Here is a 17,427-nt window from a genome sequence, read left to right as displayed (position 1 = left end):
AAGATGGCTTAAACTTAATTAAAACATTTTTTATATTTTTTATGAAATATAGCAGGACGATGTCATTTTCGATGGGTTTTCCATTGATGAGAATACCCTCAAGGACATTCCTGTCCCGAATGGGTCCTATATGCTCCAAGTGAGGACGTCCATCATGAAGAAATGGAGAGCCGACGTAAGAGTCCATGCCAACAAAATTGAACGTTCTTCATAAACTAGACCTTTTATTAAAATTTTAAAGAAATTCATTATTTCTGTTTGTGCCTCCGCTTTATGGGTTTGTGTATCTGCTATGCATACTATTTTTGGTGGGAACTTTCGTGGTGAGAAAAGTATCCATAATAATAAAATAAAATGAAAGTATTTCACAGACTTTAAATAAGAATCAAACTCAAACGTATTTTCCTAATATTTATTTAATAAAAACTATTAGTTTTTAAAATTATATATCGATAAGTCATTTCATTCCTAGTGTGACCAATCAGAAAATAAAAGAAAATAACGATTTAAATAACGATAGAAGTATCGATATTAGAAATATACATATTTGACATCCCTGGCCCGTTCTTTCTTTTTCCAACTCCGAGCAAAAACGTACGTACGAATTTCGACTCTTAAAAAATTAATAAAATAACATGTAATAAGCCTTGTAAATTTAAAATATACTTTTTAAATTTAAAGACATCAGCCGGCACACAAAAGTTAATAAAAATAAAGGCAAAATAAATAAGTCTGGTGGAAACGTGCGATTTAACCTTACTTTTCTAAGCACCTCAGTCCACGTGTTTTTTTGTTAACTTATAGTATTTGAAGCAATCGGTTACTTAAATTTTATTTTAAATAAGCTAGTTTTTGTGATTTTAACTTAAATACTATTAAAGCCACGTGCAGCATCCATAGTTCGTTTCTAACCCAATTTTTTCTCGCCCCAACAGTGCTCCATTGAATTGGTAGAATGGTTAACGGCCGCATACCCTCGGTCTTCTCGAAGACCTATGTGACTCCCCGTCGCCCCTATGAAAAGGCGCGTCTGGACCAGGAGTTGAAGATCATCGGCGAGTATGGTCTCCGTAACAAGCGTGAGGTGTGGCGCGTCAAGTACGCCCTTGCCAAGATCCGTAAGGCTGCCCGTGAGCTGCTTACCCTTGACGAGAAGGATGAGAAGCGTCTTTTCCAGGGTAAGTTCTCTAGAACCTGTAGCCACAGACAAACTGAATATGACGTGATGATAAGTATTAAAAACCCATCTCTGACACCTCTTGTCTGAAAAAAACAAACCATGACGTTCCACAATACACACTGAAGACGATCCAACTGACTTAATTTGATCAACTACCCAGGAACAAAACTAATTTAAGTTTCTTGTTTTTAGGTAACGCCCTGCTGCGTCGTCTGGTGCGCATTGGTGTCTTGGACGAGTCTCGCATGAAGCTCGATTACGTGCTGGGTCTGAAGATCGAGGACTTCTTGGAGCGTCGTCTGCAGACGCAGGTGTTCAAGCTTGGACTCGCCAAGTCCATCCATCACGCTCGCGTCCTGATCCGTCAGCGTCACATTCGGTAAATATCGCTTGGACAGGCGACCAGAGTGTCGCCAAGTGTAGAGAAGATAACTCTTATTGTTCAGTAAGACCACTTGGGAGTCGAACAAGCTGCTTGTGCGCTTGTACCGGCTCTCAACGTCTTTAGATTGCTTTAGTGGCTCTAGCCGCTGCAATCGTAAATGCAAAATGCCCGCCTAGCGTAAGTTGCACTGAACGTTTGTCGCTTAGAATTCATTCTACCACTTGATGGCTGTTTTATCATCGAATTTAAACTAAACGAAGTCTTATTCCTTTTTATCTGCAGTGTGCGCAAGCAGGTGGTCAACATCCCATCGTTCGTGGTGCGTCTGGACTCCCAGAAGCACATCGACTTCTCTCTGAAGTCGCCCTTCGGTGGTGGCCGTCCCGGTCGCGTCAAGAGGAAGAACCTGAAGAAGAACCAGGGCGGTGGTGGTGCAGCTGCCGAGGAAGAGGAGGACTAAACAGTAGTCGTCAATTGGAGCCTCATGGCAACCAGGACAAAATATAAAAGTTAATATTTTACATAAATAAACGTAAAATTGAAAAAATTTAGTTTTTAAATTGTGTGGACAAGGAGAGAAGTTAGGGACGTTTTTGTTTTAAAATTACCCAAACTATCGAAACTGAAAAGGAGGGACATTTTTTAAAGGAAATTTATCGATAAGTTCCAGCTGTTTTCTAAGCTTTTCCACGGAGTTTCATTAAATTTATTTTAAAAGATTACCTCTCAAGGCAATTAAAAATGAAGTATTGGGTTTATTATTAAATTCCAAATCCGAGAAGAATGAGCTGGTTAACACGTGGAAAAAACTTTTCCAAGCTAGAGGAAAAGGTCCTTTCTAATCTAGCTGGGGCAAATAAATCCATCTTGGACAACAAAAAACGTGATGTGCTTACGTCGAGATTAAAAGTGCGAACTTGGAAAAGAATTGAGAAAGAATTTGCTGAGGAAACAAAATCTTTTCGACCTTGGACCCTGCTTAGAAATAAATACTCATGCATGAAAGCAAAAAGCCATCAAAATAAATTACAAATCGAGCCTTTGAGTGACGTGCCTGAAGACAAAAGAGGAGAAAGTGAAGGATCACCTGTTAATAGCACCCAAAACATACAATCAAGAGTAAGATCTTGATTTTTCCTAAAAAAACTAATGTTTAACTTTATTTAATAACATTCCAGAATGCATTATTTGATGACGACGGGTTGGAAACCTTCGAAGAACCTCTTTTTAGGGACCTGAGGAGCTCCATAAGGTTACCATTTGTGTTAGATTCAACGAATCCTTTTCAAAATGGAGAAGAGAAAGACGAAAAGTTGTCCTTGGAAAAGCATAAATATGAAATGAAAAAGCGCAAGCTATTTCTATTAAAACAAAAATGTAAATTAGAAAAACAGCAACTTGTAGCGCTAAATGATCACCTGGAAAAACAATTACTGGAGCTGGAAAGATAGAAACATAAGAATTTTTTTTATAAATCTATTTAATATTGACTGATTTATTAACTAAAATAAATATACAATTTTAGAATCTTAGACGGCTAAGTAGCTTCATTGAATAGTGAGACCAGATTTATGAAAAAAGAACTGCTTTCACTGGCGAGCTAGATTTGGAGCTTGAAAAAGCTTTCACAGGAAACTGTCATTCGCCCAGAGCCGGCTTTCAAAAACCTCTCGAGATACGGGTAAACACAAACATCGAACAAAAACAACAGCTGAACGCCGAACGGAAAGGAAATTGAAAATTTAAAATAACTACAAAATGCCGAAAGCCGGCGACAAGGAGAAAGCCAAAGTGAAGGTGAACGTGAAGGAGCGTGTAGTGGACGAGTCGTGTGATCTGAGCCTCTCGGAGCTGAGCGAAATTCCTGTCCGGGAAATTGTAAGTACGAGTAATTAGCCCCAATTCCGGATGTCTCTATCTGCATCGGGGGGCCTCCCGCACCCCCATCACATCTGGGCTCTTTTTTTTTCCCCAGCCACGTCTCTTGTCTGCCGAATGTCTAGTCACTTGCCTTCTCGCTTTCGCAAACAGCAGAAAAATGAGCGAGAGTTTTTTCTTGTTTTTGTTGGTGTTCTGCCGGCTGGCTTGCAATTAACGCTGACGTTGACTTCCCCCTGCTTTCCCCTCTCCAAATATTTTATCTTACCCACCCTCTCTGGCTACCCCTTCATCCAGGCATGTGCAAGTGTGGTTGAAAATGCACCCGAAATTGCTCGAGGGGGTTGATTTTTGGTTTTTGCCACCCCTCAGCAGGCCAGAAGGTTGCCAAAAAAAAAGTATGAAACAGAGACATGGAGTTCAGACTCATAAATACCCTGGGTCTTGCAGAACACAAAAACCATTGCCTACTTTACAGGGCACTAGCTGTAAAATTAATCGCATGCAATATTGGATTAGATAAAATATAAAGATAAAGATATAAGATAAAATATTTTTAAAAAAGAATTTATGTCCAACACACCCTTCACCAAAAAGGTATCTAATGGATAGAGGGATACTTACTTTTTTTGGGGTTTCTTTTTTCGGTCATGTTTGTGCCACTACTTCTCAGTTCAGTCTGCTCTTATCCTTTGCAGGCTTCGTTCAAGCGCGTCACCGTTTTGGATCTCTCCAGCAATCGTCTGGTCAGCCTGGGAGTAAGTCTGGTATATAAACACAGTAAAGCACACCTACTAACTGTCACCTTTCAACAGAAAAACTTTGCCACTTTGACTCGTTTGGTGAAACTGGATCTGAGCAAAAATCAAATACGTTTCCTGCCCGAGGACTTTGGTCAGTTAGAGCAGCTGCGTCATTTGGACCTTTACAACAACTGCCTCGAGCATCTGCCACTTAGCTTTGGTCAGCTGCGTCGCCTGCGCTATTTGGATCTGAAGGGTAACCCCCTGACGCCAGCCTGGGAGAAGATTGTGGGTCGTTGCTCCACTCTAAAGGACTGCCAACAGGCAGCCAAGAATACGGTAAGAGGCTCTCTAGTCGAGAGGTCCTTGAGCTCAGTTTTATTCACATTTTCCCCATTTCACTTACTGCAAAGCTGTGGCAAAGTATCCAGATAGTTTTCACGCATACTTTTTAACGTGTCTGGAAAAAAAGTATCTTACGGTTCTCCATTTTCCAGGTCAACATCTGCGCAAACTATAAGCCCGAGTTTCTTGAACGTGAACGTTTGGCGGCCCAACAAATGGCAGGATCTGGAGATTCAAACTCCGTCCAGGCGAATGGCGGAGGTGGAGCTGCCGGCAAGGATAAGCAGGGAAAGGCTGTCAAACCCAATAACAAAAAAGCCAAAGCCAAAAAAATTTCTGAAGCTGGCGACAATGAGTTGACAATCAAACCAGTCAATGCTGCAGGAGGTTCTCCGTCTGGAGCCGGAGGAGCTGCAACTAAAACCAATCAAAAGAGCAATCAAAAGAAGAAGAAGGGAAACTCCTGGTCGAAACTACTCTCCAGGTCAGCTCTATCCTCGTTGATGACATTTATATTGCTGTTCATCTTCAACGCGGTGGTTATCTACATGATAATGTTCAAGAATCCGGAGATTGCGGACAAACTGGTGGAGTATATACCGCACCAGTATCGCGATTGGATCCTGACCAAAACGGAAATCTTTCGGTTGCGTGTAACTGATTGGATTTCTGAATTCCGAACACCGCCAGAGGAACACTGACGGTTCATTTATTTGAAGCCTTAGAGCGCTGGGCTTCAAATACAAAAATTCTCAACAAAAAAAAATTCGGATAATAAGCGCGTGTGTGAAGGCGAAGGCGAAATTTTAAAAACAAACATAGACCACCTGAACGATATATACGACTGCATGGGTATACCATTATATATAATGTACTGCCATTTAATTTTTGATAGACTCTAAGCCATCACGTCCATTTGGAGGAATTTTTAACTGAAAGAATATCGCACACACAACATTGAAGACACCAAACTACACTCAATCAAGCAAAGTAACTGATGAATCTATAGCTTACCTAACCAGATAGCTCAAGCTTAACTCAATAGTAACTGAATGGCAGTTCCAAACTGACCAGCGCATAGAAACTACAGACTCAGTCATTGCAGATCAGAACCCAGTAATCTATCCAGAATCTATCAATAGAAGTCAGCAAATAATATAATATTTTAACGTATCCTAAGAGTTGTGTGCAATTATCATTTATTGAAGTTTATCCCAATATATTTTCATGTTAGAAGAGCATTTTAAATTTTTAGATTTTAAATCTCGTAGAGTTAATCGGAAAATGTAACATAAATATTCATCAGCATTGGTTTATTTCTAAAATTCAAAAAAAATTGAAGAGGTTTCATATGATTTATGTAAAAATTAAGTAATATTGTATCAATATTTGTGAAGATTTTGGAATAAAATTATACATTTTAACACAAAAGATATTTGTTGTTAACGTTTAATTTTTTTACAGATTTATTTGGAATGTCATTCCCCGGAAATCGCATATAAAACATACTTCAATAAGCTATTTTAAATTTAAGATTATCTCTTATCTTAAATTTACGGTCCCCTGGTGGGCACGCGAGTGTCTTTATCTTTATTTTTATTTAATATAAATATAAGCTCAGCAATCTATTTTTTGCTCTCTATCTTTCACTTGTTTTTTACCTATTATATTGATTGGCTTGAATAATAAAAAAATAAACTTTCCCAGTCTAAAGAAAAAGATTTAAAGAATTACTAAGCTATGGCCCGATTTAGATTGAAAATTAAATTATTTGTGATAAATTTTAAATCATCTACTTAATAATATTTGACTTAATTAGTTCAATCCCTTATACTAAATTCTAATAGCCTTTTTTATTTAGCGACACACATAAATTATCATCAATTTATTTGGTTACCTCTACGTAATCAGTAGTTCATTCGCATATCGAAAATAATTAATAAATGACTTGCACAAAAGTCAGGATTTTTGCTGGAAATGAATTTCATCAATAGAAAGTTGTAGAACGATGACGTACTGGCTGTGCGGGAGGTGCAGAACTGTTTTTATGAAAAGTAAATATTTATCGAAATAAACACAAGGCATGATGGTGGTTCCCAGAACTACTACTATTAGTTCAGTTCAATGGCTGATGTAATGATGATTGGACATTTCTTTTTGCCAAAAGGATGTATCAAATTTTAAAGTTTAGAGTTTCCGTTAAAGAATCTGGTTTTTGCCACGCTTATGAAAGGCAAGTCTTTGATTTCGTCATCCAAGCAGCGAGATGAAGAAGAAGATGAACTTCGTGCCCTTTTAAAGTTTCGGCTCCCGCCAGTGTAGTAGGTGGGGGGCTATAAAAATTAACTTAAATTAGTAGTTGTAAAATAAAATACATTTTTAACAGAAAACTGTTTCTAAAATTTTTTAAATATTATTTTCAATCCTTTAATATATCCCTTAATATTTCGATGCCACTGTCTCTGTACTGTCTTACTCTCCGCTTACCTTTTATGCTCTCGCTACCCTATTCAGCACATCCTTGCCAATGTCCTTTGTTCCCATTTCTCTTCCTATAATTCTCCCTCGTATACTCTCGTATATACCAGGTATAGCCGATATAGCGGCCGGCTATTAGCCGGCTGCGTATTCCTCTCTCTCAGAGACGGACCCCAGAGCTACCCCATTTTGTTGAGTATTTAAGAGATATGCTGAGAGCGCCACATGGCATTTGCTGTTTGGTTGTCGCCGGAGCGCGTTATTTAGTAGGAGCTACCTTCGGTGGATTTTTGGTGGCCAGCAGTGCTACAGTTGAAGTGTTGGCATTATTCTACCAATTGAATTGTCTACTTAAGCGAAACCACCTTCTCAGATTCAAAGCAAAAGTGTTGAATTCACGCGGTACAGTGCGCCGGCAAAGGAATAAAACTAAAAAGTAAGCATAAAACCCAGCGGCGGGTTCGAAAACCAGAAATTTAATACGAGACAGTGAGGGAGCGACGGGCAGAGCACATGGCTGAAACAAAATTGGGGTTTCTGAGTCTGAAAATAGCTGAGGCAGAGTGCAACAGTCGCACACATGTGTTATGTATTCAAAATAAAAAAAACTAAAAAACCGTCAGATCGAACCCACCAAAAGTACCTACATAATTAACCAAAATTGCTGTCAAAAAAAGTGTACAGCCCACGAAAAGGTCTGAAATCAGCAGACCAGAAAGTGCCCACCGGTGTCAATTATAACTCGATATGCACTATAATTAACCTAAAACATTTTATACACAAAAAAAAAACCCAGACAATGCTGTCTCTTACAAAGGAAGGAAAAATGTGAAAGAAAGGTTTTTTTCCGGTGGTACACGCGTCCGATTCGACGTCAACATGCCAGCGATGCACCTGTCCCGCTATTTGCATAACAGCCTATATAAAAAAATTTAGCCAAAAATTTTTTTAATTTTTCCTTGGAAAAACAGCTTTTTTAAATCATGAATGAAGTATTTGAATTTTTGAAGTGCCCGCGCTTTTTTAAGAAACTATGCAGTTTTACAAAAAAGAAAGATATTGAAAAATAAAAGAAAGTAAATAAAATACAAGGTTTTCTCTAAGGGTTTTCCCATATTTTAATTTAAAATTTTCCACTATATTCTCTATTTTGTTTTCTAAGCAATAGTTCAATGGCTGCGATTAGGTTTTCCGATTTGAATTGCTGATGTTCCACGTTTCTTTTGAAAATGCGAAAATACGTAATTTAACAGTAATTGAGCACTTAGCCAAGGGAAAGTTCACTCAATGCCAAACTAGTTGATGTAAAAACCAACAAAAAAGGTGATACCAACTAAAATGGAATTACCAACAACAGTATCAACGCACGTCAATGCTACCCATTACCGCACCCACACACACACCTAAAAGGAGAAATGCATTAACCTCACCCATACACCCACACATGGGTGTTCGAAACTGACTCACCAAGGACATGGCCAAATGACAGAATTCAGGCCAAAATGGGATGGGTGTTACGACGGCTATTCTGCTAACGGTTGTGAGGTGTGCCTGTCTGTCTGCATATGAATGTCTTGGCTTTATCTTTACAGTTACCCATTTCACTCGGTTACGCGCGTATTTTGTAGGTAGTTCTATTGATTTTTTATTTTTGTTGGGTAATTAGCATAACAGCAATTGACAAAAAGCTAAAGCCAAAGACGCAGTAAAAAACTGTGACGTCAGAGAATGTGGAGCACGACCATGTCATAGTGGGTATAGAAGAGAAAGGGAGCCACAAAAAGAGAGACTGTGGGGGCTGCAACTGTTGATTGCGTGGGCAGTTCCAAGACTTTGACATATTCCAAAAATAAATCTTCTAAAGGATTTGTTTTTTTTTTTTTTGGCATCAAAAGCACTGCTGGTTCTTTGTTCAGTTTTTAGAAATTCTGGGTCAAATATCTTAATGGTTCATGTCTTATAATACAATCTATTGATAGGTATATTTTATCCTTAAATTCACAGATTCTTTGTTCATTTTTTAGAAATTCTGGTTAAAAAATATAAATACCTGAATGGTATTCTTAATTTTTTATAAGACAAGACTTCCATATCAATAGATTTTATTTCTTGATGAATATTCCTGATCAAACAACCACTACTATTATTTCCCCCTTTTCAATTATTATGTCATAGACCCTTTACCCTATCCTTATCAATATCTATAGATGACAGTACCTATTGTTTATTGTTATTCTAGCTGATAGCTTTTTCCCTCTGCTTTTAGCCATTTGCTCGCAATTTGTCCTCAAACATTACACTTGACCGACCGACTGACCGGACAGAAATTGATTTATTTTTAGACGTAACTAATTTCCGTAACACCTGAGAAGGTCGTTTCTTTATCAGGTTGCCATTTGTTACCCCCAAAGTCAGTGGCAGTCCGCCAGTCGATAAAAACACTTTGCAATAAAAATATGCCGGTGCATGAAAGTAAAATAATTACCGAAAATTGCTTAGCAGCTATTATCTTAAACGATATATGGTGGTGACCTTTGTGGTTGTGAGTTATCAGTGGTATTATGCAACGACCACATGCAAACTCTCCAATTGCTGCTTAAAAAAAAAAAAAACCTAATGAGTAGGAATATAATTGCATTTGCTACTCTGTAAGCTTTTCAGTAGATAACACGTAACGTGGGACATTACAACGGGCAGACAGATACCGTGTCTCCATCTCGGGTTGATAAGAAACTTTGTTGGGACTTATGGCTGGGCTCTACATGTTTAATCAGCAGTTTAACATTTTACTGAAAGAGAGGTATTGTTTAGAGAAAAATAAAGGTAAAAACCTTTTTCTTTAGTGACGTGAATGTGGACCAGCAGTTGTCTAAATATTTTTAAAGATTTTAAAATCATATTTTAAAGAGTTTGCTCAGACGTGCTATTTAAAATGTAAAAGAATTCCTTTGAAACGGATTTTTTTGTTATCTCCAAAATTGACATTTTTTCAAGGGAAGTCTCGTAACCTTCTTGGTTCCACGAAACATGTTCTATTATCGCAGAAATTCCTAAGAACTCTACTAAAATTAAAAGAAATTCTTTTCGAATTGGTGAACCAGCAACCCAGGGCTCTACCCAAAAGCGAAAATAATGATGTAAAGGGGGGAAAATTATTTATTTGATTTCTGATAAAAATATTTATTTTGCAAACTTAGAAAAAAAACCCAAGTGACAAATCGAGCAGAGTGCATACCACGAATATTATACATCACAAAAATACTTTTTTTTTGGCTGATGAAATATTAGAAAAGCTTTGCAGCACATCGGGCTATGAACTTGGGGGCTATATATAAACAGATATAAGATCTTTGAGAAACAAAAACCTTCCCTGAATGAAAGGTATAGAGTTGTTTGTGCCGACGTAGAACCACACACTCATATGCGACAAGATTATCGCACAACGAGCATAGGGTTGGGCGCCGGAATGGGAAACCATGATTATATGATTGGTAAACGGTTTTTTGTATTTGGACTCATGACTCAGGGCCCAACGATATCTCTGGACTAATGGGTCTGATAAATATATGAATTATGTTTACCCCGACCGTAGTTTAAACCAATTTTATAGAGATCTACATTTTTAATGGAAATAATATAAAATGTACATATTATTTGCTTGAAAATTGATTCACGGTAGACATAAATAAAACATTAGCAACAATTTAAAAACACGTGGTCTTTATCACAGGGGCTCGACCAGTTTGAAGAGATTTTTTTCAATTGTTGGGGGAGGTTGCTGAATTGCGAGAAAAATCTGTTTTGTATTTTAAGAGAATTTCTGCAGAACAAGTATTCTTCTCTGAAATTCTCTCAAACTTCCCCCGCAATTGCCAAAAATAAAATTCTTTACCTGAATAATATCTTAACCTTTTAACGAGTACGGCATTACTTTGTTCTGTTGTTCAGTTTTTGTCATTGTTGAAATGCCAATTTTCAAGGTTTTGATGAATCTCGTAAATGATCTGTCACGTTGTGCCGAAAGGTGATAAGTGGATGAGATTAAATATAGAAAAGATTTCAAAAACAATAATAAATCTTGGGCATCTAAAACATCTCAAACCTATAAAAACAAACCGCAAGAAATTAGTAAAAGTAAAAGATAAAACTAGGGATACCCCACCCCCATCACAAATTTTACAAATTTCAATTGAAATGATGCAATCGAGATAATTTTTTGGCAAAATATCGAGCAAGTAATTGGCCTCGATGTTATACGATTTTGGCCATGTCATGCTCTCTTGGCTCACGCAACCGAATGGAATGATAATACCGAAACATGCACATATATATCCGTCCGATTGTTCAGATAAACCAGTTCGCACTAGTTTCGAGGGAAAAACAGTGAAAACTATGTGATAAGGGCAAACATTTGGCATCACAGACGTCGACCAAACTATCACTAAAAATATCTAAATAGTAAAAAAAATAAAACACACAATATATAAAAACAAACCACTAACAAAGTGTGCCAACATTTTTTGTTGTTTTTTTTTCGTCTTCACTAGGTGAAGGTTCTTTTGGCCATTTGTGTTGCCAAAATATTGTGTGTGCCGGGTGGCAGATATTCTGTTCTCTAAAAGTTTTGATTCATTCATTGAACGATAGTGTGTGGTATTATATCTTATCGAGGAGTACGAGTGGCTAGTGCGTGATTTGCCAGAATGTGACGTTTTCACATCGATAACGTATAATATATGAGTGGATTTCGTAAATCTCGAGTACTCGTTGACAGTTGTAAACATGGAGTACCCAAGGCGGATGTCTTGAACGAGAGGTTATCTTGTAATAACGTCTCCTTGGGACCTCGTCGAAAAGGTCAGGCCGTGTCAAGTGTGAGGTCGTTCAACCTTTGGCCAATGCGAGAGCGAAACATGGCCAAAACAAACGGCCAAAAGTCAAAGCCAGCTAAAAGTGTCTACGCAGCGTCTGAAAGCTGGAAATTGATATGCAAAAATGTAAAAGTATGCACATAAATATTGTGTATCATTTGTCAGAAGCGTGGATCGTAATTTAGCCCTCAAGCTGGGCCTCCACTTAGGTTCTTTAAAAACTGAACAATACCCCACACGGCCAGCATTTGGGGGCCAGTCCAAAGTACACCCATCCCATCACTCCCACTGAATATTTACTATGTGAAAAATGGCACATGTGACGGGGATTTAACAGGTTAATAATAGAATACTAGGACAATAAATGAAACGCAAAAGCCGAAAACCAATTAACGGAAATATGTCATCGAAAAATGTACAATATATAGAATATACTTGAGATGGCAACCGTCACATGGCACAAAAATAAAACTCATTAGTGCAGATTTAAGTGACTCAAATTATGCTCAATTGCTGTTGGCTGTTGCTTCCCTGCAAAATTTGCATACAAATTGCCGAAAAAATGCTTTCATTTTGATCTTTTCTTGTATGAATTTATTTTCATAAATTAAAGGCAAATGACTGGAATTGAAAGTGAGTCGCACAAAACAATTAACAGGGAATTGAACTTGATGCATATTGGTGGAATATATTTAGGCGACAAATCGCCGACAATTAAATCAAATCAAACGAAGCTGTCTGTTCGTTTATTTCATAAATGGAAGGGATTCTATTAGGCTGATTTTGGAAACAGCCAACCAACCTACTGGGTGCTGGAATATCAAATAAAATTCTTTATTAAATCAATTAAACATATCTTCTTTCATTCATTGCAGTTCTTACACTGAGGGAATCAAGTAACTGCCTTCAAAATGGTCAACGTTGTGGTGCGTATTTCTCAGAACATTTTTCAATTGATCAATTACCTTTATTAATTGCTTAAATATCTTTTTGCCTTTGCAGGATAGCGGCTCGAAGCATGCGCCTCAGGAGATGGAGCAGTTCCTTCCCGGGGAAGGCAAAGTGATGTGAGTTTTTTAGATCTAATCTATATAGTCCAGTCGAGTCGCGTTAAGTCATTGTGCTAAAAATATGTCGACTAAATTGCTGGTGCGGTGGCATGTTTCTCAATTAAGTTTACAAGTAGATTAGTTGTTCGTTAATTGGCCTTTGAAGCCGCCAAATAGCCAATTGACTAAAAATGCCTCTCCATGTCAGTTTTTGCTGGCGGGAACTCTGACACGAGCAGCCCAGATTGATTACAATTATCAATTATACTTCCAACTGAGCTCCTGAGTTAGTAAATCAATGTCTTGGCTAGTTGCTAGTTTGATAACGAGTTTAGAGTACCCCGCCCTCAGATAACTAGGGCTATAATCGACTAGTCTCTTGCCTTCTATTAAGCACAAATCACGTAACCGTCTAGTCGCTGTGAAACTTAATGAAAACCCTGCCATATAACGCAATAAAATGAAAACCCAGTTCACTTACAAGTTCAAGGTTCCGGGCCAGAAATGCTTTCGAAAATAAAAATAAATATTATCGTAAACATTTGCAAAAATCGATCATCCTTAGAGGTGCAAGCATGCAAATCGCTTTTCACTGATCTCTACTCGGATGCAAATATTATTGAAATGGGAACGAAAAACGAGGAATTTAAATGCAAAAACAGTTTAAAGACTGCGGGACTGACAAAGGCGTGAAATAAATTAGCAAATGTTATGACAATATCAGCTAGCACACGTGTAGATCTTCCCCGTTTCTCATATTCTAATGCACTTTGATTTAGAAATAAGGAAGGAAGAAATAAGGATTGATTTGAAATCTCAGTGTTTGTGTATAAATAATTTGCTCTCGTCATTCAAATACTTATTTTGATGACGCGGCAATATGTAGAGATTGATTTTTTGAACTTGAGCTGTTAACCCGAGCTGTGTTTCAACTGATAGGAATTTTTTTAATGGAAAAATAATCGCTTTTGTCTAATTTTATACCCTTGCAGAGAGCTTCTGACTTTTTGAGGGTCTATAATGGAGGGGAAGTGTATTGTAAAAAGGGTTTCAAATATCAGCAATTATTTGTGCAAATAATAGGGTGTCATATTAATGATTTACGTCCGGTATTTAAAAAATAGCAACATGTATATATTTTCAGTAGTTTTATTGTAGAAAATTAACTAGAGAACTGTTGGAACTGGTATATATTTAAGTGGAATATTTATTTTTTGCTTAGTTTTCAATATATTTCACACAAAAAACTAAACCGGGCCTGTTGACTATTCTCAGCATACCTTTAGGAGGTTTTGAAATCTGAAACTCGGAAATTTATCAAGTATACGACTAGGCTTCATATGGTGCTGTCGTTTGCAGTTTTCTTTGGTGGCTGATGCAACCGAATCTGGAAATCGAGTCAGGCAACCTGGAATGGATCGGAATCCATCGATTCCATCAATTGGATGGCCCCCGGCCAGGCCAGGCCAATCAGAAGCAGCAGCCTGACCAAATTCGGCCCGGCATACGCTCCGAGTTTTCCATTTTTTATTGTTTTTGCTCACTTGCCCGACATTAAGTTACAAGTGTAGTATTATTAAGCCGACATGGACGGGGGGACATGGACAGACGAGGCGGCCGACAACTGTAATTGCAGATGCAGCAATTCCGTGGCAAGGGAATTTCACTGTCAGCATATAAGAAACCGCTGCACTTTCAAGCGGTGCTTTAGTGGCACATAGACCGGCGAACCGACTAAAATGACAATGGGCTCTTTAGAACGCACCAATGTGGAGTTGAGGTGTTTTTCCCCACAGAATCGTTAACATTAATTTTTATCAATTTTATTTACTTCCAGGTACAAGATCCAGCCACGAAAATCAGATGCCGAGCAGGCCTTGGCCGGTGGAAGTGACTTTGATCCTTTCGCCCTTCGCGATAATGAACATCCCACAACGTAAGTTTATAATTTAAATTTTTAAATATTTTTAACTAATCAATACATCTTAAACAGGGACAATGAAACTCTTACGCATTTGCTTAAGGCCTCCCTGGGAACTGGCATCCTGGGTATGCCGTTTGCCTTTATGTGCTCTGGACTCATCACGGGTATCTTCGCCACCATCATGACCGCCTTTATCTGCACGCACTGCAGTTACGTGCTGGTAGGTTTTTAGAAATTTTGAATAATTTAACTATTAATACTAAAACTTTTTTTTATCCTTAAAGGTAAAATGCGGTCACAAGCTGTATTACAGAACGCGACGCACCAAGATGACATTCGCTGAGATTGCCGAGACTGCCTTCCAGAAGGGACCTAAATGGTGCCGCGGATTTGCTCCTGTGGCCAAGTTCTCGATCCTGTTTGGTCTGTTCCTCACCTACTTCGGCACCTGCTCGGTCTACACCGTGATTGTGGCCTCCAACTTTGAGCAAGTTATCGAGCACTGGACTGGCAATCATGTATCCCTTCGGTTGATCATCTGCGCCCTGCTCATTCCCCTCATCCTGATCGCCTGGGTGCCGAATCTCAAATACCTGGCACCCGTCTCCATGGTGGCCAATGTGTTCATGGGCCTGGGACTCGCTATCACCTTTTACTACCTGGTGCAGGACCTGCCGCCTCTAGAGCAACGCGAGTACTCCGTGATGAGCACACTGCCGCAGTTCTTCTCGATCACCATCTTCGCCATGGAAGCCATTGGCGTGGTAATGCCCCTGGAGAACAACATGAAGACGCCTCAGAGCTTCTTGGGCATCTGCGGAGTCCTCAGCCAGGGAATGTCGGGTGTGACCCTGATCTACATGCTGCTGGGTTTCCTCGGCTATCTGCACTACGGAGATAGAACCGAGGAGAGCATCGCCCTCAATCTGCCCATCGAGGAGTGGCCCGCCCAGGCGGTGAAGGTCCTCATTTCCCTGGCCGTTTACTGCACCTTCGGTCTGCAGTTCTTTGTGTGCCTGGAAATTGTCTGGGATGGAATCAAGGAGAAGTGCACAAAACGGCCCCTTGTGGTCAACTACGTCCTGCGTACAGTGATGGTGACGGCGGCTGTGGTCCTGGCTGTGGCAGTGCCAACAATAGGACCTTTCATGGGCCTCATCGGTGCCTTCTGCTTCTCCATTCTGGGACTCATTTTCCCGGTAGGTTCTTAAAAAAAATTATTTAATTCACAAAACTAATACAAGATCTTCTTTTTAGGTCATGATCGAACTGATAGTTCACTGGGAGGATGGCTTCGGCAAATACAATTGGATTCTGTGGAAGAATATCCTCATTACCATCTGCGGAGTTGGATGCCTGTTCTTCGGCTCCCAGGCCGCCATCAAGGACATTATCAAGACGTACACAGATGCGCCACCCAAATAAGAGATCCCACAAAATGTTTGGGGGGAAGAATAATCTCGCTCACACATGAAGCAAAAAAAAAACCTGAAGGTTTTGAATGGATGGAGAGATCGTGCTATGCCCGTGTTATGTCGTATATTTATTATATACACATACTATATACATACTATATACAAGAATAGGAAATACTACTTCAGTTCGAGACGATTTTTGAGAAGGAGATTGAGGCTCCGCTTCCTAGAGCTCATCTAACTATTGTTAGATGTAAAACCGCGCCCACACATTTTGTACATTTCTTAGTGTCTGTTGCTTAGTGTCTGTTTGAGAACCGAAGAGGGATTTACTAACCATTGAACGAGTGCCTACTATTAAGCACCAACTTGCCCACAGCACCAACTATTCAGAGTTTTATCTAACACGTTTTAGTAATACACTTCCCATTATATTAAAGTTAGTGGATAGGCTATATTTTTTATAGGTACGTCCCGAAGAATTGGAACTGCAACTGTTCTAAGTGCACTTCACTCGTTCGCCTAAATGAATAGAAAGAATATTGAAATTAGTTTCCTATTGATTGTTGTACGCTTTGGTACAAATTTAAAACAAAAAAAGACTTTGTTAGCACCCGGTTCTGAAAATGAAAAGTTCTACAAAAAGAGTATTACTATAGCAAGAAACCAAAACTAAAAAAAAAACACACACAGCAATCATCGCTCATAATGATTTCCATCATAAATCTTTTTAATTTGTTTCTTTAGCAAAATACGTTGTTTTTTTGCCAACAAGATTTAACTTTTTAGCATGTTTAGTTAGTAAGTGTAAGAAAACTATTGTAAAGAAGCTTTTGCAACCTTTCCAAATAATATTATGATGAGAGAAAATTACTCAAAATACCATTTTTTTAAGAAAATCTATCAAAACAGATAAGTTACATTGAATTGCCTCGATATTCATTATGTGTAAACATATATACATATATTTTGTTGCATACATATTTTTGTATTTTATTTTTTTAGCTTTAAAGAATGAAAACAAAAAAAAACCCAAAACACTTAGCTAAACTATAAAGATTAAATAAAACAAAAACAAGTGAAAACATTTTGTTTTGCATTTAAATCCCCGTGTAGACAACGAAGCAGATTTATTTGTGAAATGCAATGAAAAGTTAAC

The 17,427-nt window shown here is 38.4% G+C and overlaps 3 protein-coding genes across 3 annotated transcripts; all 3 read left to right on the top strand.

Annotated features, from left to right (window-relative positions):
* Window positions 1-503: 503 nt before the first annotated feature.
* On the top strand, window positions 504-2,083 carry RpS9 (ribosomal protein S9). Its single transcript, XM_017232863.3, has 4 exons — window positions 504-594; window positions 936-1,178; window positions 1,373-1,559; window positions 1,848-2,083. Exons 2-4 carry the CDS (start codon window positions 956-958, stop codon window positions 2,023-2,025), a joined length of 588 nt encoding a protein of 195 aa, XP_017088352.1. The 5' UTR covers window positions 504-594; window positions 936-955; the 3' UTR covers window positions 2,026-2,083.
* Window positions 2,084-3,203: 1,120 nt separating this feature from the next.
* LOC108119602 (leucine-rich repeat-containing protein 59) lies at window positions 3,204-5,573 on the top strand. The gene is made up of 4 exons (XM_017232861.3): window positions 3,204-3,443; window positions 4,142-4,201; window positions 4,259-4,525; window positions 4,684-5,573. The coding sequence occupies exons 1-4, from the start codon at window positions 3,324-3,326 to the stop codon at window positions 5,230-5,232; spliced, it is 996 nt and encodes a 331-aa protein (XP_017088350.2). The 5' UTR covers window positions 3,204-3,323; the 3' UTR covers window positions 5,233-5,573.
* Window positions 5,574-7,252: 1,679 nt separating this feature from the next.
* On the top strand, window positions 7,253-17,427 carry path (solute carrier family 36 member pathetic). Its single transcript, XM_017232864.3, has 7 exons — window positions 7,253-7,445; window positions 12,756-12,806; window positions 12,883-12,947; window positions 14,767-14,865; window positions 14,923-15,073; window positions 15,138-16,052; window positions 16,111-17,427. Exons 2-7 carry the CDS (start codon window positions 12,792-12,794, stop codon window positions 16,276-16,278), a joined length of 1,413 nt encoding a protein of 470 aa, XP_017088353.1. The 5' UTR covers window positions 7,253-7,445; window positions 12,756-12,791; the 3' UTR covers window positions 16,279-17,427.

This window comes from Drosophila bipectinata, chromosome 3L (genome assembly GCF_030179905.1).
Source record: "Drosophila bipectinata strain 14024-0381.07 chromosome 3L, DbipHiC1v2, whole genome shotgun sequence".
Lineage (NCBI taxonomy): Eukaryota > Metazoa > Arthropoda > Insecta > Diptera > Drosophilidae > Drosophila > Drosophila bipectinata.
This window is presented reverse-complemented; position numbering and strand designations above follow the sequence as displayed.